Source organism: Melanerpes formicivorus, unplaced genomic scaffold (assembly GCF_026170545.1).
Source record: "Melanerpes formicivorus ecotype bairdi unplaced genomic scaffold, bMelFor1.0.p_v2 SCAF_103, whole genome shotgun sequence".
Lineage (NCBI taxonomy): Eukaryota > Metazoa > Chordata > Aves > Piciformes > Picidae > Melanerpes > Melanerpes formicivorus.
This window is the reverse complement of record NW_027142455.1, coordinates 117,322-140,591: the sequence shown is the minus strand read 5'-3', so window position 1 is coordinate 140,591 and position 23,270 is coordinate 117,322. Positions and strand designations below refer to the sequence as shown.

The following is a 23,270-nucleotide window of genomic DNA, read 5'->3' as shown; positions in this document are numbered from 1 at the left end:
GCCCAGGCCTGACCTGTGGCTGGGCTTGGAGCCACACTCAGCAGATGCCATGGGCACAGCCAGACTTGATTTGCTCCCAGCTCCCATCTCAGCTGCCCCTGGCTTGATGAGGTGCTGGAGCCTGCAGCAGAGTGGTCTCCCCCAGAGCAGCCACTTGCTCACTGCAGCCCTTGGGGCTTGCTTTGCAGCTGCTGCTGCTGTCCAGTGCTGTGGAGCTGGGAGGTGCTGTGGAAGCTCTCCCTTTGCCCCAGGCCATGGCTGCTCTCCTGCCTCCCTCTCCCTGCTCAGCCTCTCCACCTCTCCTCCCTCCCCAGGTGTTCGATGTGCTGCCGCTGCAGGGGCTGCTGCAGCCAGGCCAGAGCCAGCAGCTCACCTTCAGCTTCTTTGGCCACCCTAACACTGGGGCCTGTGCCAGGGCTCTCTGCAGGGTGCAGGGAGGCCCCAGCTACGAGCTCAGGCTGCGTGGGGAGGCCTCACTCATCAGCTACCTGCTGGACACCACGGAGCTGGACGTGGGGCTGCAGGTAGCGCAGGCTTCTCCTTGCCTGCAGCCCTGGCTGCTGGGGGCTGCCTGCCTGGGGCTAGGGCCAGCTGCTGTGCTGGCTCCAGGGCTTGGCAGCACCACCTTGGAGTGCTGCCTCCTGCTGCCAAGCTCCACCCCCACCTCAGCTGGGAAGTCCTCCTCTCCAAGGCACCTGGAGGTGCCTCCTGGGGTGGGCAGGAGGCCAGCGCTGCCCTCCAGAGGGCTGTGTTCTCCAGACAGCAGCTGCTGAGCTGCTGCTCAAGCCTGAGCTGCAGGAAGAGGCTGCTGTAATGCTCTTGGCTCATCAGCAACAGAAAGCCAAGAGGAAGCCCTCTTGGGCTTGCCAGTCCCCATCCTGGGGGGAATGTCCCAGAGTCACCCCCACTTCCCTTTTCAGTTCCCCCCCAGCTGTTTCCAGCTGTTGGCCCTGTGCTTGGTGCTCTGTCTGCCCTGTGTCCCTGCCAGCTCTGCAGGTGCCTTTGCCTCTGCCATGTGTTGATGCCAGCTGCTTTGCTCCAGCCAAGGGTTTGAGGCCCCCTCCAGGTGCAGAGAGCTCAGCTCCTCTCTGCTTCCATGCCTGATCTCTGGGTGCTTGGTGCTGTGCCTCTGCAGGGTGCCCCAAAGCTCAGCTGCTGTGCAGGGCCAAGAGGTCCCTTGGGGCTGGGGGTGCCCAGGTGAAGCTGGGAGCCAAGTGTCCAGCTCTGCTCTGCTGCTCTGCTGCACTGCCTCCCTTGGCTCCTTCCCCAGTGCCAGCTGCAGGAGATGCCCAGTGCCAGGCCTGTCTCTAACTGCCCACTCCTCTCTCCTCTCTGCAGCTGTGGGACGTGGTCACAGAGGTGGAGCTGCCCCTGCAGAGCTGTGGGAAGCTGCCCTTCCCCTTCGTGGTGCTGAGCCCTGGCACGGGCACTGCCCGCAGCCCCCTGCCCGCTGTGCCCCTGGTGGTGCCCAGCACGGTGAGGATGGGGGCAGCACAAGGGCCTGACCCTGGCCCTGTGCCAGCCTGCCCTGGCTGGGCTTGGAGGGGAAAACCGGGGAGAAAGAGAAGAGCAGGAGGGAACTGTCCCAGCAGCAGGCAGGGCTGGGAGCTGTCTCTGCTGAGGGGATGCAATCACAGGATCCTTTGGCTTGGAAGAGCCCTTTCAGATCCTCAAGGCCAGCTGGGAGCTCAGCACTGCCAGGCCAGCCCCAAACCCTGGCCCTTGGCACCACATCTCCACAGCTTTTCAGTGCCTCCGGGGCTGGGGACTGCCTGCTGCCCTGGGCAGCCTGGGCCAGGCCTTCACAGCCCTTGTGGGGAAGAAATTGTGCCTGATGCCCAACCTCCCCCTCCCCTGGCACAGCCTGAGAGCATTTGCTCTTGTCCTGGGTCACCTCCTGTGGGAGCAGACAGGAACTGCCCTGCCTGCCCCTGCCAGGGCTGCCCAGGAGACTGCCTGGCTCTTGCCTGGCCATGAAGCTCCTGTGCCAGGAGCTGGAGCAGCCCTTCCCTGCTCCTTCACCCCTCCAGCTCTGCTCCTCTGCAGCAGCTGGGGGGGGCAGTGAGGGGGCCAGGGCTGAGCAGGGCTGGGGCAGTGCAGAGAGGAGTTTGCAGCATCCCAGCAGCCTGCCCTAGCTGCAGCTGTCCCTGCTCACTGCAGGCCTGAAGGAGCTGCTGGCACAGAGGCTGGCTGGAGCTTCTGTAGTGAGTGGTGGTGCCCAGGGGGCAGGAGCTGGTCAGGACCTGAGGGAGCTGCTTGAGAGGGTCCAGCCAAGGGCTCTGAGGGGACTGGAACATCTGTCTGGTGAAGAAAGGCTGAGGGGCTTGGGGCTTTGTAGCCTGGAGAAGACAAGACAGAGGGCAGATCCCCTCAGTGCTTCTAAAGCCTTCAAGGGGACCCAGGGGGCTCTGGCCAAGGCTTTGTCAGTGGTGCCCAGGGAGAGGACAAGGGGCAATGGGCACACACTGCAACAGCCAAGTTCCATCTGACAGCAGGAGGAACTTCTGTGTGTTGAGGGCAGTGGGGCACTGGGGCAGGCTGCCCAGAGAGGCTGTGGAGTCTCCTCTGGAGCCATTCCAAAGCCTCCTGGCTGCACTCCTGTGCAAGCTGCTCTAGGTGACCCTGCTCTGATGATCTCCAGAGGTCCCTTCCAAGCCCTGTGATTCTGTGACCTTGAAAGGTCCCTTCCCAGCCAAAGCCTTCCAGGATTCTGTGACCTCAGCTCCTGAGCCTTGGGTGGATGTCTCTGGGCTGGAGCAGCATTCCTCTCTCAGGCCCTTGGTGCCATGGGCAAAGGAAGCCAAATGGCTTCCATCTTTCCTCCTGCCTGCCTCCTGCAAGAGGTGCCAGGCTCATGCCCTCTTCCTGCCAGCTTCTGAAGGCACAGCTCTGCTTGGTGCTGCTGTGGCAGCGTGGATGGTGCTGGCAGTGGGGCTGGGCTGGCTCTGGCTGTGTCCTGTGCTGGAGTGGGGGCTCAGGGGGCAGGTCCTGGCCCACTCCTCAGCTCCTCCCTGCAGCCTGAAGGGGAGCAGGGACCTGCAAGTGCAGCCCTGTGTGCAGTGGGCAGCTGAGGAAGGCTGCAGATGTGTCCTGTCACCCAGAGCCAGGTGCCTCTGGATCTGCTTCCTTTTGCTCTGGCCTGGGACAGCTCTTCTGGAAGCCAGAGACACTTCTGGAAGCCCCAGTGACACTTTCTGTTCTAGATCTTGTCCTAGGCTCTGCTGCTGTGTTGCCAGAGATGTGTTTGCAGCTCATAGAATCACAGGGTTGTCAGGCTTGGGAGGGAGCTCAAGGCTCAGCCAATTCCAACCCGCTGCCATGGGCAGGGACACCTCACACCACAGCAGGTTGCTCACAGCCACCTCCAGCCTGGCTGCAAACACCTCCAGGCAGGAGGCTTCCACCACCTCCCTGGGCAGCCTGTGCCAGGCTCTCACCACCTTCATGGGGAAGAACTTCTTCCTAACACCCAATCTGAATCTCCCCCTGTCTAGTTTTGCTCCACCCCCCCAGTCCTGTCCCTCCCTGACACCCTCAAAAGTCCCTCCCCAGCTTTCTTGGAGCTGCCTTCAGAGACCTGAAGGCCACCAGAAGGTCTCCCTGGAGCCTTCTCCTCTCCAGCCTGCACAAGCCCAACTCTCTCAGTCTGTCCTCATAGCAGAGCAGCTCCAGCCCTCTGCTCCTCCTTGTGGCCTTTCTCTGGAGCTCAGCATGAGCCAGGGCAGGCTCCTGCACCCTGAGTTGAACTGCACAGGCAGGAGGTTTGGTGGGAGTCCCAGGTGGGGCTCAGAGCCCTGGACACCCACCTGCACTCCCAGGATCCCAGGAGGGGGGGTGGTCTGCAAGGGGCCTCTGGGGGCATCCAGCCCAACCTCCTCCTTCCAGCAGGGCACCCCCAGCAGCGTGCCCAGGGGGGGTTGGAATCTCTCCATAGGAGACTCCACAACTTCTCTGGGCAGCCTGCTCCAGGCCTCCAGCACCCTCACAGCAGAGAATTTTCTCCTCCTGGCCAGATGGAACTCCCTGGGTTCCAGCTGATGCCCCTTGCCTCTTGTCCTGTCAGTGGGCACCACTGACAAGAGTCCAGCCCCATCCTCTTGTCCCCCACAAGCCCTTTAGCTCTTGCTGAGCTTTGATCAGAGGCCCTCTCTGGGGCTGCTCTTCTCCAGGCTCAACAGCCCCAGGAGTCTCAGCCTCTGAGCCTCACAAAGATGCTGCAGGCCCTCAGCATGTGTGTAGTCTCCCTTGGACTCTTTCCAGCAGGTCCCTGTCCCTTTTGAGCTGAGGAGCCTAGTGGCCACCACTGAGGTGCTGTGAGAGGAGCTGCTGGCCCTGCAGAGGGCAGGGGCACTTCCCTTGCCTTGCCCAGCACTGCTGCTGGAGCTTTGCTTGGTCAGGCCTGGCTCCTGCTGGCTGAAGGCAAAGCCTGGGAGCAGCAGAGCTGTGCTGGTGCTGAGCAAAGGCCAGGCTGTGCTGAGGGAAGGCCTCCTCCTGCTCTGGAGGGATTCCAGCTCCCCCTGGCCATGGTGCTCTTGGGCAAGCTGCTGGGGGTGCCCTGCTTTAGCAGGGCAGTTGGAGTGATGACCTCCAGAGGTCCTTTCCAGCTCTCCCCACGCTGGCACTCTGGAGGGGACCTGGCAGCCTGGGGCAGGAGACAAGCTCTTGGAAACCAGACAGCTAGAAGGTGCTGCTGTCTGCTGTCTTCTAGAGGAGAACCTGGCTGAGCATCACCCCCTCCATCAAAGCCTCTTTGGTGCATTCCCTCCCTGCAGGGTAGCCTTGGAGCCGGCCAGCAGCAGGTGCTGAAAGTCTCTTAGCTGCCAGAAGCGCCTGGGGCCTTCTGCAAGGCTTTCCAGCTCCAAGTGGGTCACCTGGAGCCGCAAGAAGTCTGCCTGAAAGGAGAGGGAAGCTTTCCCAGGCTCTGCCTGCACCTGCCCAGGAACAGCCAAGGTGAGCACTGCCTGGCTGCTCCTCAGGATGCTCCCCTGGGCTTTCCCCCAGGGCCTACCCCCAAGGCTGTCAGAGCAGCACTGGTGGCTTCCCCAGGCTCTGCAAGTCCCTGTGGGCTGTGTCCCAGGAGCCACCTTGCAGAGCTGGGTTTGCACCAGCTGGCTGGGGCTGAGCTGCTCCTCTGGGGGAGGAAGCTGGGCAGGGGTGAAGCTCAGCATGCAGCAGGAGGATAGGCACCCACTGCCGGGGGCTGCACTTTGGCCACGGCAGCCCCAGGCAGAGCTCCAGGCTGGGCTCAGAGTGGCTGAGAGCAGCCAGGCAGAGAGGGACCTGGGGGTGCTGATTGACAGCTGCCTGAACATGAGCCAGCAGTGTGCCCAGGTGGCCAGGAAGGCCAAGGGCATCCTGGCCTGCATTAGGAGTGCTGTGGTCAGCAGGAGCAGGGAGGTCATTGTGCCCCTGTGCTCTGCATTGCTTAGGCCACACCTTGAGTCCTGTGTCCAGTTCTGGGCCCCTCAGTTTAAGAAGGACATTGAGAGACTTGAAGGTGTCCAGAGAAGGGCAACAAGGCTGGGGAGAGGCCTTGAGCACAGCCTTGTGAGGAGAGGCTGAGGGAGCTGGGGTTGCTTAGCCTGGAGAAGAGGAGGCTCAGGGGTGACCTCATTGCCCTCTACAGCTACCTAAAGGGTGGCTGTAGCCAGGTGGGGGTTGGTCTCTTCTCCCAGGCACCCAGCCCCAGAACAAGAGGACACAGTCTCAAGCTGTGCCAGGGGAGGTTTAGGCTGGAGGTGAGGAGAAAGTTCTTCACTGAGAGAGTCATTGGTCATTGGGATGTGCTGCCTGGGGAGGTGGTGGAGTCCCCACCCCTGGAGGTGTTCAGGAGGGGATTGGATGTGGCACTTGGTGCCATGGTCTGGCCATGAGGTCTGTGGTGACAGGTTGGGCTGGATGATCCTCGAGGTCTCTTCCAATGCTGTGCCCTGAGCTGCTGGAGGAGTGTTTCTGGGAGAGGTGGTGTGGGGAGGGGGCTGCCCAGCTCAGATGCCCACACTGCACTCTGGGGGGTTTCTGCCTTCAGGAAATGAGAAATATGAGAAGGCCTTCAGGAAGGTGAAAGAAAAGATGGCCAAGGACAGTGAGAGAGATGGAGAAGTTGTCCTGGGGGAGGCTGCAGCCACAGAACCAACCCCAGATGACTTGGCTGCCACGGTGAGAACAGCTGCTGCCCTGTGTGGCAGGAGCCAGCCTCTCCCCGTTGTGTCACTGCATCCCCTTGTACCCCACAACAGGCTTCCTGGGGCCCTGCTAGCAGGTGGGACCTCCCTGCCCACACTCAGCCATGACTCTCATCAGCTGAGTGCTGCCCCAGGGGCTGTCCACCCCTGGAGGTTGTCCCTGCTGGAGCTGGAGGAGCTTCCTGGCAGCTGGCTGAGATCCTGCAGGCCATGCTCATGGGGGTGAATTGATGGGGCCAGATTCCTCTGCAGGTGCCACCTGTAGTCCTGGCCCTGCTCTGGAGCCTGCTCCCCACCCTGGGCAGAGCAAGGGCTGTGCTCCACCTCAATCAATCAGAGCTCCCTAACAGCTCAGTGTCTTTCAGGAGGTGTGAGGATAGAGGCCACAGGAGCATGACCAAGGTTTGCTCTTCTGCTTTAGGTCCTGGATGAGCTGGGCCTGGGTCCCTCAGGGCCCCCCATTCCTCCCCCTGCTGTCTACTCTGTGGTTCACTGCCCAGCCAAGCGGGAGGTGCCTGCAGAAGTCCTCCAGCACTTTGTGCTCCTGCCAGCAGCTGCCACAGGGCCAGAAGAGGAGGAGGCTCCTGAAAGTGTTGTGGATGTCCCCACTGTGCCCACAGTGAAGGTGCCAGGACAGGGACCAGGCTGGATGGGGGCAAAGGGGCAGGTGGGATGGAAAAGGGTGAGAGTGGCAGGGCAGTGAAGATGTGACAGGGCCCAAGCCTGCAGAGATCCCTTCTGGCTGTCCAGAAGAAAGAGCTCTGCTTGAAACACAGGGCCAGTCTGAGAGGAGAGGCAAAGCCTCAGCAGCACACCCTGCTCTGCCCCTCAAACCTTCAGCTGGGAGGTGCAAAGATGGAGAGGAGCTGGCACTGAAAGCCCTATCCTGGGCTGATCCCCAGCAATGTGGGCAGCAGGTCAAAGGAGAGGATTTTGCCCCTGTGCTGTGCTCTGCTCTGCTGAGACCTCCCCTGCAGTGCTGGCTCTCAGGGCAGGTCTCAGCTGTCTTTCCCTTTGCTCTCTCCCTTTGGGGTGAAGACCTCAGAGGAGCAGGGCACCCCAGCCAGAGGCCATTGGAGAAGGGAGAAAGGCAGCAGCAGCCAGGAGGCTGTGAGGGGAAAGCAGAGCTCTGGCTGTGGCAGGAGAGATCTCCAGGGACCAGCCACAGGACCCCCCAGCCGTTCCTCTGAGGGGGACCAAAGGCACGTGGACACCCTGCCCCCCCCAGAGAGCTGTGCCAGGTGAGCTGTGAGGGAGGAGGGATCCCTCTGCTTCAGGGCCAGCTTGCCAAGGAGGTTTCCCACCCCAGCTCCACCATGGCTCCTCCTGCTCTCCTTTGCTCCTCAGCAGTGCCTGAAGGTTCCTCTTTCCCTGCCAGGCTCAGCAGCTACCGCTGGGTAGTGCCTGCCCAGGGCCAGGTGGTGCTGCAGGTCCACTTCAGCTCCGCGCTGCTGGGCAGCTTTGAGCAGAGGCTGCACTTGGAGCTGCTGGGCACCAAGCGCCCCTACCAGCTGCACTGCAGGGGCACCTGCCTGTACCCCAGCATCAGCCAGGAGCCACGGTAAGGCTGGCCCCTGGGGCCGTCCCGCTCTGCTGCCCCTGAGCTCAGAGCTGAGACTCTGCCCCTTGTGCCCCTGGGACCTGCCTGAGCCCCCCAGCATCTCTTGCCGTGCTTGGAGCTGGGCAGCGGTGCTGTGCCTCAGCCAGCACTAAGAGTTCAGCCTTTGGGAGCAGGTTTTGTGCTCAGAGAATCTCACAACTCTTCCTTCTCTCTGTGCCAGGGAGGTGTTTCCTGGCTGCAGGCAGAGCAAGGCAGCTGATGCCATCATCTCCAAGCAGTATGTCCTGAGCACGGGGATGTTCCACTTCAGGCCGCTGCTGTGTGCCAAGGCAAGAGACAGGTAGGTGCTGCCCAGCCCCCAGCTGTGCTGCTTGCAGGACCTTGTGCTTCCAGGAACATGCACCCAGGGGCACGATTCAGGGCAGGCCCGGGCAGAGAGCTGGGGGTTTGGTGGCTTTGAAGGAGCACAGCTGTGGCAACTTGAGCACCTAGCAGGCACAGGAGTGCTGGGGGGGATGGAGCTGATCTTCCTGCCCCCTGGGGGCTTTGGTGGCCAGAGCCAGGTGCTGCTTGCAGCCTGAAAGCAGCTTGGGGTCACTTGTCAGCCCCCACCTCGGCTTCAGCAGCTTTGTGCTGTTTGTTTCAAGTGCTGGGAGCTCTGTGGGTCAGCCTGAAGGAGCAAAGGAAGTTTTTCTGCTGAGGGACTGGAAACCCTCCGTGAAATCTGCAGTGTCAGCAAGACTTGATGGTTGGAGCTGCTGTTGGGGGACAAGCACCTGCAGGGCAGGGCAAAGGGGATTTCCATTTTCCTGATCCTCACTGCTGGATAGAGTCTGGCCTTAAAATAATGTCCCTGTAGCTGCTGGCATCTTTCTGTTTTTCACTTCCCTCTTCTTTCAGCATTAGAAATGGAGGTTTGTCTCCAGGGGAGCTCTGGAGAGCTGGTGGCATTCTGACACCCCAGGGAGGGTAAATCAAAAGAGTTTAAAAACCAAAAGAGGATTTGGCCAGGCTGAGGCATTGCCTTTTTTTGACCTTGTCCCACCAACCTCTGTCCCACACCTGAACCAGGAGGTGTTTGTTAACTCTGGGATTCCTCTTGGGAAGGAATCCTTTTGCTTTCCCGCCCTCAGCCTCAGGCTCACCCAGGAGCTGGGCCCAGGCAGTCTCCTGGCTGCTTTGGAAGAGAGAAGCTGAGCTCTTGCCACACTTTCCTGGGAAGCCTGCAGGGAGGGAAAGCCAGCAGAGGAGGGGAGGAATCCAGGTGCCTGCTGTGCTTCTGTTTTGCCAGGCACCTTTGAGGTCCTGGTTTGTCGAAGGCCTCTTGAAGTGGCCTGTGCACACCTCTGGGATGGAGACACCAAGTGTGGGCTGGGCATCCAAGGAAGCAGGGAATGAACACAGGCAGCATGCAAGGTGTCCCACATGAGCCTTTCTCTCAGGCTGCTTGACAGAGCTCCCCTGCAGCCTTTGCCCTTTCTGTGGCCAGGTCCAAGGCTGTGCTGCAGGATGACAACTGTGAGCAGCTCTCCATCTGCAATGTCACCCCCTGGGAGGCAGAGGTGCACTTCTCCTTTGAGAGGGGTGGCAGTGGGGGCACCTTCCTCTTGGAGCCTGCCAGCATGCAGCTGGGACCTAAGGAGAAGCAGGTAGGAGACAGGCAGGTGGGCCAGGGAGCAGCAGCAGAGCCCAGGAGCTGCCCCTCCTGCTCACTGAATGTTCTTCTGTGCTTCTCTTTGTGGGGCTGGGGCCAGGAGCTGAGCATCTGGGCATGCCCCACTTCACCTGGCCTGGTGGAAGACAGCCTCATCTGCTGCATCAAGGGCAACCCAGAGCCAGTGGTCTTCCACCTGTGCTGCCAAGGGGTGCAGGTGAAGCTGGGGGTCAGCCCCAGGCAGCTGCATTTCAACAGGGTGCTTCTGCACAGGTCAGTCAGGCCAGGGGCACTCTGCTGGGGGTGGCTCTGCTGCAGCTTCCCTTTCCTCAGCTTGGAGGCTGGGCCAGCAGCCCTCTTGCTCCCAGCACTTGCCAGCCTCTTGCTCACTGTTCCTTGCTGGCTGGGATGTCCCATGACAGTCCCCAGCTCTAGCCCCCCAGCAGTGGGGGCCCTGATGCATTTGCTTCTCCTCTGCTGGTGCAGAGAGAGTGGATCTGGCTCTGGCTCTGCCTGCTGTTGGATCCCCTTCTGCCACCAAGCTCTCCCTAGGGCCTCCCCTCTCAGGCTTGTGGCAAAGAGCAAAACCTGCAGGGTGGTTTCAGCCCCATGGGGAGGGCTGCTGCCAGCGGCAGGGCTGCCGCTGTGCCCCTCAGCAGCTGGCACTGAGCCTTGGTGTCTCCGCAGCGAGCACAGCAGGAGCCTGCTGCTGCGGAACAGCTGCCCCCTGCCGGTGGCCTGGAGGCTCAGCGGGCTGCAGAGCCTCGGCGAGGGCTTCTCGGTGCGGCAGAGGCAGGGCACGGTCGGGCCCCGCTCGGAGCTGGCCGTGCAGCTGTGCTTCAGGAGCACCAAGGCTCTCGGCGTGGAGAAGAAGATCCGCTTGGAGGTGAGGGGACAGGGCCCTGCCTGGCAGAGCTGGGCAGAGTGCTGTGGGCCCTGGGGGATGGAGGCTGTGTCTGAAGGCAAAGAGGGCCAAAGGATGAGCCCTGAGGAGATTCCTTTGAGCCCACATTGTCTGGGCCCTTAGCACCAAGGGACCCTCACTGAAGGATGCTGCTTAGGAATACCTCAGTGCTGAGCAAGAGCTGAGGGTGGGGGGCAAGAAGATGGAGCCAGGCAGTGGTGCCAGCACAGAACAAGGGGGAAGAGGCAGGAACTGGAAGCCAGGAGGTTCCAACATCTTTGGTGTGAGGGTGCTGGAGCCCTGGAGCAGGTTGCCAGGGAGGTTGTGGAGTCTCCTCCTCTGGCTATTAAGGCTTTGTTCCCTGGGGTTTAGAGGCTGCATTGCAGTGAGGCTGCTGCCTGCTAAGAGAGAGCTGGCTGTCATTGCCACCTGCTCTGGAGCACCTCAGGACTCTTGTGGGTGTTTGTACATCACACTGCCTCCCAGGCTGGGTAAAGACAGCTGCTAGAGACAAGGACTCCTCTTGTTTAGCAGGAACACTGAGGAGAAGGACTTTAGGGTTTGCTTCTTGCTGCCTCAGGTTTCAGCTGCAGAGAATGTCCAGGGTGTTGTTCAGGTGGAGAACATTGAAGTTGTGGCTGAGGCCTACGAAGTTGCTCTGAACATCACCCTGCCTGAAGGTCAGTGGCTGGCCCCAGAGCAAAGGAGTTCAGATGCATTGCACTGCTGGGGCAAGTGGGGGATGGGATGGGATGGGATGGGATGGGATGGGATGGGATGGGATGGGATGGGATGGGATGGGATGGGGTGGGATGGGGTGGGACAGCAATGCAGGCCTGGCATGGATCCATGGCACAGGTCTCTTGCCAGCTGTGTGGAGTAAAGCACTGTCAGGTCACACAGTGCCTTGCCTCTCTCACACCTTGAAGTGTGCCCCTTTGAAACACCAGGGGTGGGAACAAGCAGCTGGCAGTTCCTGAAGGCTCAGTACAGCACATCAAGTGGTTGATCTGTGCTTGGAAGCAAGGAGGTAGAGGCTGAGCTCCTTGGCTGCTAAGCCCTACAGATCCTCTCTGAGTAAGAAGAGCAAAGGGCAGCAAAGCAGCCAGAGAAACCTTGCAAGGCTGGAGACTTGCTGAGCAGAGCTTTGTCCCACCTGAGCTCTCCCAGTCTCTGTCTCCTGACTGGGTGCAGCCTGCAGCAGCTCCAGCATCCTCCCCATCCCTTCCCTCGCTCTGGGGGTGTCCTGCAGGTGCAGATGGCTGTGTGAACTTTGGAGTCCTGAAGGTCCTGGGGAGTGCCAAGCAAGTGCTGACCCTGAGGAACCAAGGGCAGTGCAAGCTTGCATACAGGTTGGTCCAGCTGCCTGCTCTGGGAGTGCCTGGGGCCAGCACCTGCCCAGGCCTGCAGTCTGCTCCTGTGGCTAGAAGCTGTTCCCATGCTGGCTGCCTCATGGTGTGTGTGACCACTGGGACTGTCCTGAGCTCCAGGCTCCATTGCCATGGAGAATCCAGCCCCAGCCCAGCAGTTCTGCACAGCTCAGCAGGCACCATAAGGAGAGCCCCTGGGCTCTGGGGTGCAGTAAGAAGAGTGTGGCCAGCAGGTCAGGGGACATTCTCCTCTGCCTGTCCTCTGCCCTAGGGAGACCACATCTGGAGTCCTGGCTCCAGCTCTGGGCTCCTCAGTGCAAGAGGGAACCACTGGAGAGAGTCCAGCAGAAACTAGAAAGGTGCTGAGGGGCCTGGAGCAGCTCTGTGAGGAGCAAAGGCTGAGAGCCCTGGGGCTGCTGAGCCTAGAGAAGAGCAGCCCCAGAAGGGAGCTGAGCAATGCTCAGCAGGAGATAAAGGACCTGTGGCAGGCAAGAGGTTGGAGCCAGACTCCTGACAGTGGTGTCCAGGGACAGGCCAAGGGGCAGTGGGCACAAACTGGAAACCCAGGAAGTTCCATCTGAGCAGGAGGAGAATCTTTGCTGTGAGGGTGCTGGAGGCCTGGAGCAGGCTGCCCAGAGAGGTTGTGGAGTCTCCTTCTCTGCAGAGATTCCAACCCCCCCTGGCCCTTGTGCTCCTGGGCAAGCTGCTGTGGGTGCCCTCCTTTAGCAGGGGGGTTGCACCAGATGATCCCCAGAGGTCCTTTCCAAACCCTCCCATGCTGGGGGTCTGGGATTTTGTGACCCTGAAGTTGAGGCCAGTCCCTGCTGAGCTCTGCTGCTGTCCTTCCAGGGCTAAGTCCTTTCTCTTCAGGAGACTCTTCAGAGGAGGAATGAAAACGCTGGGGGTGGAGGGGAGCTGCCAGCACTCAGCACTGCCTGGCTCTGCCAGGGCCTGGGGCTCCTAAGCACAGCAGAATTCTTTGGTTGGTTTTTACTGGTCCCATGCCAGGTCCTGGCTGTGCTGCTGGCCCCTGGGCTGTTCACTGCAGAGATCTTCTTCTCCTTCCCTCCCCAGGTTCAGGCTGCGCCCCACAGAGCCCGGAAGCCGTGACCTGGCCTCCCACCTCACTGTGCAGCCCCAGCAGGGCCTGCTGCCTGCCTCTGAGCATCCTGTCACTGTCCAGCTGCTCTTCCACTCCCAGAGGGAGATCAGCATTGAGGACAAAGCCATCCTGCTGTGCCAGGTGAGCTGCCTGGGGCAGGCAGGGTGAGCACAGCTGGGCTGAGGGGGTCAGGAGGACATGGCTGTGCTGGAAAGCAAGCTTTAGCTGGGGAACCTTCTGTTATTTGCACACAGCAAAGGCTTTCAGAAGCCAGTTCTGGCCCTTCCAGTGCTGGAGGGGGCCAATCCAAAAGCTGGGGACAGACTTTGGATCAGGGCCTGCTGGGACAGGACAAGGGGTGATGGTTTGAAACTAAAAGAGGAAGATTCAGCCTGGATAGGAGGAAGAAATGTCTGACACTGAGGGTGGTGCCAGCCTGGCCCAGCTTGGCCAGGGAGGTGGTCATTGCCCCATCACTGGAAGCACTGCAGGTCAGGTTGTTTGGAGCTCTGAAGCACCTGCTCTGCCCTCAGCTGTTCCTGCTGACTGCAGGAAAATTGAAGCAATGACTCCTCCAAGCCAACCCATTCCATGATTCTAAGAGGGGCTGAAAATGCAGTTCTGGAGAAGGACTTCAGAGCAGGGGGATGAGCTGATGGGCACCTGGGCTGTGGCCACAGGCCAGAGCCAGAGGTTGGGCTCTGCTGGATTTACCAAGCCCTGCCCTGGTTGCAGGTGCTGGAGCCCAAGCTGAGGGCAGGAGGGGAGCCCATTGCCAGCATCCCAGTGAGGCTCTCAGCCAGAGCTGTGCTCAGCCAGTACAGCATCAGCCCTGCGGCGCTGCTCGACTGCGGGGCCATGGCCAGCGGCACCAGGAGGGCCTGCAGCTTCCTGCTGCAGAACAGAGGCCTCCTGCCCTTCCAGTTCCTCATCTGCAGAGCAGAGCAGGCTGCAGCTGAGCCCACAAAGAAAAGGTGAGAAGGCCTGCAGCAACCTTCCTGCTGGAGGAGGCCCCACAGCAGGGCTGGCGTGTGGCAGGCAGCCAGGACACACAACCAGGCTGCACTGTGAGTCCTGGGGCCAGGTTTGGGCCCCTTACTCCAAGAGCATTGAGGTGCTGGAAGGTGGCCAGAGAAGGACAACAAAGCTGGGGAAGGGTCTGGAGCACATGGGCTGTGAGGAGCAGCTGAGGCACCTAGCATTGTTTAGCCTGGAGAAGAGGAGGCTGAGGGAAGCCCTTCTGGCTCTCTACAACTCCCTGAAGGGAGGCTGGAGCCAGCTGAGGTTAGTCTTTTCTCCCAAGGAACAACTGCTAGGACAAGAGGACACAGCCTCAAGTTGTGCCAGGGGAGGTTTAGGCTGCACATGAAGAACAATTTCTTCCCCTTGAGGGTTGTCAAGGCCTGGCCCAGACTGCCCAGGGCAGTGGTGGAGTGCCTGCTCCTGGAGGGGTTTCAGAGCTGTGGAGAGGTTGGTGCTGGTCTCCTCTCACAGGTAATTAGTGACAGGAAAAGAGGGAATAGCCTCAAGCTGTGACTGGGTAGGTTCAGACTGGGCATTAAGAAAAACTGTGTCCCAGCAAGAGTGGTCAGGACAGGAATGTGCTGCCCAGGGAGGTGGTGGAGTCACCAAGCCTGGGTGTGTTTGAAGGTCGTTTAGATGTGGTGCTTGGTCTGTTCCAGCCCCAACACCTCTGTGACTCTGTGAGGTGTGGTGCTGAGGGCCATGGCTTAGTGGTGACCTGTAGTGCTGGGGTCAGTCTTGGCCTTGCTGACCTTAAAGGTCTCTCCCAACTAAACAAGTCCATGTTCTGTGAGCCCTGGGTTATTGTCTGCCTGTGCAGTTGGCTTGTGAGCAGGGAGGAGAGAGATGCCACAGAATCCTCCTGCTCATCCTCATGCAGCTGCTGCTGGAGCCCATCTGCCCATCAGCTACAGCCACAGGTGGTGCAGGGGGCTGTGAAGAGCAGGAGGACTTTCTTCCCTGGGGAGGAAGGTTTGGCTGTGGAGAAGGGCAGGAGGAGCTCAGCCTGAGGGATGTTCTCTGCTCTCTCCTCTGGGTGCACATCAAAGGAAGTTCTCTGACTCCCACAAGCAGGGGAGCTCCAGTGGAAGGTCTGCTGCAGCCAAGCAGAGCAAGCCCTTGCTGCCAAAGGAAACCAAGCCCTCTGTGAAGGTGGGTGGCTCCTGCTCCCCAAGACAGGCTCCTCCCCTGCTGTGCCCAGGCTGGGGGCTTGTGCCCACGGCATGGGACACGGGCTGCATGGGGGAGACCCATCCTCTGCCAGCCCTGAGCAGAGGAAGGAGCTGCTCAATGCTGTGCTCTTGCTCAGCCCTGGAGCTGTGGGGCCAAGGGGAAGGGATCTGTACCTGGTAGCTGCTGGCCAAAATAAGGCTGTGAGTGCCACAGCTGTGGAGTGTCCCTGCTGAACTCCCAGTCCAGGGACAGGAGATGACCTTGCCTTGCCTTCTGCCCAGTCTGCTCTCCTCTCTGATGGTTTCTCACAGTTCTCTCTGCTCTCCTGTTTCACATTGGAGGCTGAAGGACCCCAGCTCCCACCTTCACCCTTTACAGCCCAACTCCTTTCTCTAAGCCACTCAGGCTAGGCCTGCACATCTCCTTAGCTTGTTCATCTCATCCTGGGTTGTGCTCTGGGCCGTGGTGTCATCCCTGCCTGCCCTGGGCCCAGCTGGAGGCCAAGGCCCAGGGTCCTCCTTGCTGGGATGCTCAGAGTGAGGCTGTTTGCCATCAGCCTCTGCTGGGACTCTTTCTGCAGGCTCGCTTCACCCTGGGCATGTTCACAGTGTCCCCTGCCTTTGGCTCCATCCTTCCTGGGGAGCAGCAGCTGGTGACAGTAGATTGTGCTGCGGAGCTGCCAGGGCCGTGCCAGGAGCAGCTGCTCATCGACATCAGCAGCAGAGACCCCAGGGACAACCCTCTTGGCATCCCCTACACCCTGCTGGCCGAGTCCTGCCTTCCAGGTGAGTGCTGCCCACGGGTTCCTGTGGCCAGGCTGCTGCTGCTCGGCACCCAGCCTCAGTCCTGGGACAGAGCAGACAGCCTGAGCCTGACCTTGCATCTCTCTGCGAATCCTCAGAGGTTCTTGCCAAGCCCACCAGTGGGAGAGGCTGGGAGGGATGCAGGGAAGGATCAAAAGAAACCCTTTCAGACTGAGGGTGCCTGAGCTCCATCCTCACAGGCAGGTCCCCCACCCAAGGCTGGGGTTTGCAGCTCCCTGGGCAGAAAGAGCTTCTCAGAGGCCAGCAGGGGCAGGGCAGTTCAGCAGGAAGGATTCTCCATCCTCAGCCCTCCCTCTGCTCTGCTCACAGCATTCCTGGCTGATGACCTTGAGTGCATCTTTGAGGGGCATCAGATCTGCAGCAGCAGCAACCTCTGCCAGGTCCTCCAGACAGTGCAGGAGCAGCAGGGGGTGTTCCTCACAGATGAGAACAAGTTCATCTTCACCAAGGTCCTGGTTGGGCACCAGGCCACGGCACGCTTCAGGATCTGCAATGTGAACAGAATCCCCTGCGATGTGCTCCTCTCCATCAAACCCAGCCCCAGCAAGGTAAGAACAGGAGGCCTTGGGGAGTCTCTGAAGGCTGTGTGACATCTGCCTTGTTCTCCAGCTTCCTTGCTTCCTTTTGCCCAGACTAGTGCAGCTCAGGGCAGGTGACAGCTGGGCTGCATTCAGTGTGTCTCAGGCAAGGTTTTAGCTCCAGGCCCCTGGGGCTTTGGAGTGAGACCTGAGCCCTTCTGAACATCTCTTGGAAGCACAGGCAGAGGAGGAGCTTTTCCTCAGCTTTGAGCCAGGGCTCAAAGCAGACCCTTTTGGGGTGGGCTTGGTCTCCTCTCAAAAGGAATAAGTGCTAGGACAAGAGGACATGGCCTCAGGTTGTGCCAGGGGAGGGTTAGGTTGGACATGAGGAGCAATTTCTTTCCCTTGAGGGTTGTCAAGGCCTGGCCCAGGCTGCCCAGGGCAGAGGTGGAGCCCCATCTCTAGAGGGATTTCAGAGCTGTGGAGCTGTGGTGCTGAGGGCCATGGTTTGGTGGTGACCTGGCAGTGCTGGGCTTAGAGTTGGACTTGATGATCCTAAAGGTCTCTTCCAACCAAAGCCATTCTCTGCTTTCCTCAGGCTCCCTGCTCTTTGCCCCTTCTCTTTAGAGGCCAGGGGCAGGTTCTTTGCAGGGTTCTCCATGCAGTCCCCACTTCCCATGTGTGCTGGGGCTCTGACCAGTGCTGAAAGCAAGCTTTGCACTCCTGGGCTTGATGGCAGCCCCCTGGGGCAGCACTGCTTTGGATTCCCCCCCTGAGACAGATGGAGCCTGTCTAGGGAAGCCAGAAGGGGGCCACACTGTCTGGGGCTGTTCCTCATGATCCTTGTATGGGTGAGACAGCAGCACATGGAGAAAAGTTTCCTCCTAACAGCCTTCTCTGGGCTTCCCCAAGCTGAAGAGCCACTCTGGCCAGGTGTTTGAGGTGGATCCTGTCCGGCTGTCCGTGCCCAGCTGCTCCCAGGCCTTTGCCACGGTCACCTTCACTCCACGGAAGGTGAAGAGCTACCATTGCACTTTTGAGGCCTCCCTCGATGTCCACACAAGGTAACTCACCTCAGGAGAGCTTGGGAGGGGACCTTCCTGAGAGCTTCTAGCTCTTTGAATAGCCTTGGGTAGAGTACTCAGCGTTACAGCATCCCAGCAGGGAGGGGCTTGGAAGGGAGCTCTAGGGATCATCCAGCCCCACCCCCTGCCTGAGCAGGGCACCCACAGCAGCTTGCCCAGGATCCCGATGGCCAGGGGACTGTGGAATCTCTGCAGAGAAGACTCCCCAAGCTCTCTGGGCAGCCTGCTCCAGGGCTCCAGCACCCTCACCTCCAGGATCCCCTCTGGGGCTGCTCTTCTCCAGGCTCAGCAGCCCCAGGGCTCTCAGCCTCTCCTGCTGACAGAGATGCTGCAGAGAACTCAGAAGCTGTAGCTGCGAGATCCAGCAGAGCCGGGGAGTCAGTGCCCTGCTGTAGCCTGCAGCAGTGCCTGTGAGGGCAGTGGGACACTGACACTGGCCCAGGGTGCCCAGAGAGGTGGGGAATGCCCCATGCTTGGAACCATGCCAGGTCAAGTTGGCTGGGGCTCTGAGCAAACTGCTGGAGTTGCCAAGGGCCCTGCTGCCTGCAGGGGGCTTGGACTGGATGAGCTTTCAAGGTCCCTTCCAAGCCAAAGCATTCCAGGATTCTCTGATGCCAAGGAGCCAACAGGGAGTGGATGAATCAGGAAGCAATGGAGCTGTGTGCAGCTTCAGCTGAGCTGGAGAATGCCAAGGACAGAGGATTGTTTCCATGCCCTGAGCCAGCTGCCCTTGTTGCCTCCTTGTTCCTGTGCTCAGGAGGTGATCTGGTGGATCTCCTGGGGTGCATGAAGATCTTTGATGCTAAAGGAGCCATTGGATCCTCACTGAAAGACCCCAGCTCTTCTGCCCTAGGCCCTGTGTGTGTCCTGGGCCTGCCTTGCCCTTGCCCAGCCCTTTAGTAGCTGAGCTGGGACTGGATCCATCAGTCTGCTACCCTAAGGAGCAATTCCTGCTCTGAGCCTCTGTGGAGATCACCTTCCCTGCTGGGGTCACTGATTTGCCCCTTCTTCCTTGGACACCTTTTCTGTGCTCTGCTCATGCTCCTTCCTTCTGTCTCACCTCAGCACAGCCAGGGAACCTGCCCCATGGCCTCTGTCACCTCCTCATGTCTGCTGCCCTGCAGGGCTCCTCTGAGTGAAATGGTTTGAACTGGTGCTCTGGGAGGCTCTGGCTCTGCAGAGCAGATTCCTCTTGGATGGGACTGGGTGGAGAGGGGCAAGGGGGAGCTGTGTCCTGGGGGACAGGAGCCCCAGGCAGGGGAAATGCAGCAGGTGGCCCTGGCTTCACTGCTTGCCAAGTGAGCAGTGGCTCTGCTGCCCCTCTCCTGCAGCCCTGCAGCAGTGAGAGCACAGAGCCTGAGCTTTGAGATCAGCGGCGAGGGGAAGCTGCCGGAGGTGAGGGTCCTGCGCCCGGCGCTGAAGGACAGGAGAGGGAACCCCCTGCTGCTCTTCAGGAGGCTCCTGCTGGGGGCCTGGGAGAAGCTGCCCCTGGTCCTGCAGAACTCTGGCCCTGTTCCTGCCCAGGTGAGCAGCTGCTGAGGGAGCTCTGCTCTGGGAACAAGGCTGCTGCTGGGCAGGAGAGGGCCCAGCGCAGCCGGTGAGGGTGGGCAGGGGCCCCACTGCTCTGCAGGTGCCCTTGGAGCCCAAAGGAAAGCCTTGGCTTGTGCTCAGAGCCCCTCTGTGGCAGGAGGACGACCTCCTGAGCTTCTGCTGTGGCAAAGCAGTGGGCAGAGGCTCGTGCCTCAGCAGCCCTTCACTTTTGCCTCCACCTCCTTTGCAAGCTCTGCTGCTGTCCTTGCCAGCCTTGACCCAGCCCTGGGGTTTGTGTTTTCCCTGCCTCAGGGAACAGCCTGGGAAGGGGCCTCAGAAAGTCTGTTGGAAGCCCCTGGCTGACTTCTGCTTGCCAGGAAGGGAGTTCCTCTGGGAAAAGGGATTTTGGGACCTTCTCAGGGAAACACAACTCAGAGAGTCAGGCTGGAGCCTTCCTGTCCTGCCTGGTTCTGTTTCCATCCCCTCCCAGTGTCTCTGGATGCCTGGCTTTGGGCTGGTTTCGCTCCAGCCTTGTGCTCAGAGCTGTGTTGGAAGGGGGGCAGCGTGCTGGGCTGCCCGTGGTGGAACAGCAGCAGTGTGGGCTCAGGCCCTGGGCCATGCTGTGCCCACCCCAGTCTGGTCCTGCTCTTTTCCCAGGTGCTGCTGGACCTGCTGGATGAAGAGGGAGTTTTCTTCTTGAAAGCCAGGCCCAGCACCAAATGCCTCTACCAAGCTGTGGGCATGAAGGACTCTGCTGGGGAAGGTGAATTCATCACCCATGAAATGTGGTCACTCACAGAGGGAAAACTTGTGTCCTGCTGCTGGCTTGGCCAAGCAGCAAGCAGCTGTTGGCCAGAGCTTGTGTCCTGGGGCTCTCTGGGGCTTTTGCACATGGACTCTTTGCAGGGTTGATTTCTACCTGGCAAGCTCTAGGAAGCTTTTCCATTCTTATGGAGGTGGTGGGTTGAGTCCTGGGGGGGGTAACACCACTTCAGTGGAGCATCTGAGATCTTTGCTGCATATGGGGAGTCCCCAGCCTGAAGGGAGGCTGCCCCTGAGCTCACAGCCAGCCAGCAAAAGCCCAAAGCACTCTGACTCAGCTCTGCTTAAGGCAGGAGCTATCTGGCTGCAGTTTGAGCCAGGGCTGAGCACTGAGCTGAGCTTAAGACAACTAACAGGGATGGCCCTGGTAGTGTCACAGCTTTGTGACCATGGGAGGAGGGTCTGGAAGCACTGGTGAGCCAAGCTGTGCTTAGAGACAGCTGGTTTTCAAGCTCCTGTTCCTTTTCTGGAGCATGGAAATGTTTGCAGTGCCTCACCTGTCCCTGGTGTCCATCTCTGTGCAGAGAGGAAGCCCCACACTGCTTCCCTGCTCCTGCAGCGTGGGCAGACAGCAGAGTTTGAGGTGGTTTTCAAGCCCACCCTGGCCAAACGCCTGGAAGGGAAGCTCCACCTGTCCGTGCTGGACAACCCCTCTGAGACCACCATCAGGCTGCTGGGGGAAGGCTATGGAGATGACTTCACCCTGGACAACATCCAGGGACTAGTGGCAGACAGGGAGGAGCAGAACCTCCCTGAGAGCAGCCTGGAGGAGGACAGCCTGGAGGGTAAGAGGAGAGGCTGCCAGGGTGTAGCAAGGAACCTCCAGGGCTGGGCACACCTTGTGGCAGCACAGGGCTGGCCCAGATTTAGCAGCCAGCTGCTGTCACCTTTTGTAGCCTGCAGAGCAGCCTTGCTTGGGAGCCCCAGGGAAGGTGCCCTGTCAAGGGAGAAGTTTGCAGGCCAGCAGGGAGGGCTCAAAGGAAGCAGCTTTTGATTGAGGAGCTCTAAAAGGAGGTCTGCCAGCCCATGGGGTGCTGTGGAGAGCACATCTGATCATTTGTGTCCTCTCTGGGTGGACTGCTTGGTGGCTAAGGAATTGGTTGGATAGTCACAGCCAGAGGATAGTGATCAACAGCTCAATGTCCAGATGGAGACTGGTGTCCCTCAGTGATCCATGCTGGGCCCAGAGCAGCCCTGCAGAGAAGGACTTGGGGGTGCTGGAAGGTGCAGATCTGGAGGTGAGCTGGCGCTGTGATCTCAGCCCAGGCCCGGACATGTCCTGGGCTGCATGTCCCAGGGGAAGGAAGGCTTGGAGAAGGTAGAGCTGGAGTCCTGTGTGTCTGTGGGGGGCAGAGGGCTCTCCCCTCATGCTGAGAGCTCTCTCTCTCATTGCCAACAGCTGACCCAGGGGATCACATCCAGTTTGGGTTCTGTCCCGTTGGCACCCCCTGCACCGTGACCTTCACCATCGCCAACCGCAGCAGGGGGCAGGCCCTGCGCTTCCAGTGGCTGCCTGAGCCTCCCTTCCACTTCTGCCCCCAGGTGAGCTTGGTTGTCTCTGCTTTTCCCTGCTGCTCAGACCCTGCCTGGCAGCTTTCTGGGAGCCACCATGGAGCAGTGAGAACCCCTTTCAGTGCCACCTAGGAGATGCCATCCCTGGCTTTGCTGGGGCCAGAAGAGCTCCATGTTGTGGGACATGGCATCTTTTGGTGGTGTTCTTCTCCATCAAAACCCAGATAAATCCTCAGTAAGATGCAGTTTGACACAATCCCAGCATGGTGGGAGTTGGAAGGGACCTCTGGGAGTCATCTAGTGCAACCCCCCTGCCAAAGCAGGGCACCCACAGCAGCTTGCCCAGGATCACAATGGCCGGGGGGGTGTGTTTGAATCTCTGCAGAGAAGGAGACTCCACAACCTCTTTGGGCAGCCTGCTCCAGGGCTCCAGCACCCTCACAGCAAGGAATTTTCTCCTCTGGCTCAGATGGAACCTCCTTGGTTCCAGTTTGTGCCCCTTGCCCTGTCCCTGGGCACCACTGAGAGGAGTCTGGCCCCATCCTCTTGTGCCCCACCTTCTAGCTCTTGATAAGCTTTGAGAGATTGTCTCTCAGGCTGCTCTTCCCCAGGCTCTCAGCCTCTCCTCACAGAGGTGTTGCTGGCACAGCTGCTCCCCACACCCACAGCCTGTCCTGTCCTTGCCAGTGATCCCAGGTTGGTCTTGGCTCTCTGCTTCTCCCTAGGTGGGACACCTCCATTCTGGCTGTGTGAAGGACATCACAGTGACTTTGCGATCAGAAGTTGAGGTCACCTTTAAAAAGCACCCAGTGAAGTGTCAGGTGTCCAGGATCTCCTTCCAGCTGCCACCAGAGGAGGTCCCTGACTGGGATGACAGCCTGCATGCCACCAAGTGGGTGGATACCACAAGGGCCCCAGGTGCCACCTGGCCTGTCAAGAAGAAGGTGAGAAGCACAGCAGCAAAAGCTCCCTGAGCTGCCACAGGAAGGTCTGCTGATGGCAGCAGATCTCCATCTCTGCTGGCTGAGCTGCTCCTCCTGACAGTGAATCCATCCCTGAATGGGAACCAGCAGGATGTGTTAGAGGAAAGGATGCTGCTCAGGGATCTGAGGGCTCAGACAAGATGGGGAAGTCTCTTGGACAAGAGAGGCCAACCCTAAACCAAGAGCTGAAGTGTTGCAGTCTGTGTTGGATGGGAGCTCACAGTTTTGAACCCACTTGCACAGCATGGTGGGGGTTGGAAGGGACCTCTGGAGGTCATCCAGTCTCAACCCCCTGCTAAAGCAGGGACACCCACAGCAGCTTGCCCAGGATCACAATAACCAGGGGGGGTTGAGATCTCTGCAGAGAAGGAGACTCCACAGCCTCTCTGGGCAGCCTGCTCCAGGCCTCCAGCACCCTCACAGCAAAGAATCTTCTCCTGGTCAGATGGAACCTCCTGGGCTCCAGTTTGTGCCCCTTGCTTCTTGTCCTGTCACTGGGCATGACTGAGAAAAGAGTCTGGCCTCATCCTCTTGCCCCCCAACCTCCTGCCCCCCACTTTAGCTGTTGGTCAGCACTGAGCAGATCTCCATTCCCTGGAGTTCAGATATGGTTTAGATGCAGTGCCTTTGAACTCCCAAGGAGTTCAATCCCCTGCTTCTTGTTTTGGGTGCAGAGCAGCAGTAGCAGCACTCTGCTGTGTGTGCTGAGGAGCCCCCCAGCACCCTGGGGCTGAGCTTTGAGCGCTGTCTGCACTGAGCAAGGCAGCAAAGCTGGCCAAGGGTCTGGAGAGCAGGGCTGATGGTTGGACTAGACAATCATCCAGGTCTTTTCCAACTCCAACACCCTCTGCTGTTGGCTGTGGGGATCTCAGCAGCAGCTTCTGCTTTGACTTTCCTTGCCCAACACACTTCTCCTGGGTGATGGCTCTGCCCCAGCTGCTGAACCACTGCAAGACCTGGAACCCAAATCGTTTTGCCTAGCAGAGGCAGAGCAGTCAGAGACTTTCCAAATGAGTTCACTCCC

At 59.8% G+C, this 23,270-nt stretch overlaps 1 protein-coding gene and 1 long non-coding RNA gene across 2 annotated transcripts; both read left to right on the top strand.

The window, feature by feature from the left end:
- Positions 1–6,032: 6,032 nt before the first annotated feature.
- Positions 6,033–7,474, top strand: LOC137455672 (uncharacterized). Its single transcript, XR_010990869.1, has 3 exons — positions 6,033–6,159; positions 6,607–6,810; positions 7,224–7,474. It is a non-coding gene; the product is annotated as an uncharacterized lncRNA (long non-coding RNA).
- A 27-nt stretch (positions 7,475–7,501) lies between these two features.
- On the top strand, positions 7,502–21,654 carry LOC137455660 (hydrocephalus-inducing protein-like). The gene is made up of 16 exons (XM_068166673.1): positions 7,502–7,746; positions 7,967–8,086; positions 9,236–9,395; positions 9,501–9,673; positions 10,088–10,286; positions 10,921–10,984; positions 11,557–11,656; positions 12,749–12,917; positions 14,874–14,951; positions 15,553–15,757; positions 16,106–16,344; positions 17,227–17,378; positions 18,731–18,923; positions 19,587–19,692; positions 20,276–20,536; positions 21,151–21,654. The coding sequence occupies exons 1-16, from the start codon at positions 7,502–7,504 to the stop codon at positions 21,393–21,395; spliced, it is 2,709 nt and encodes a 902-aa protein (XP_068022774.1). The 3' UTR covers positions 21,396–21,654.
- Positions 21,655–23,270: the final 1,616 nt, after the last annotated feature.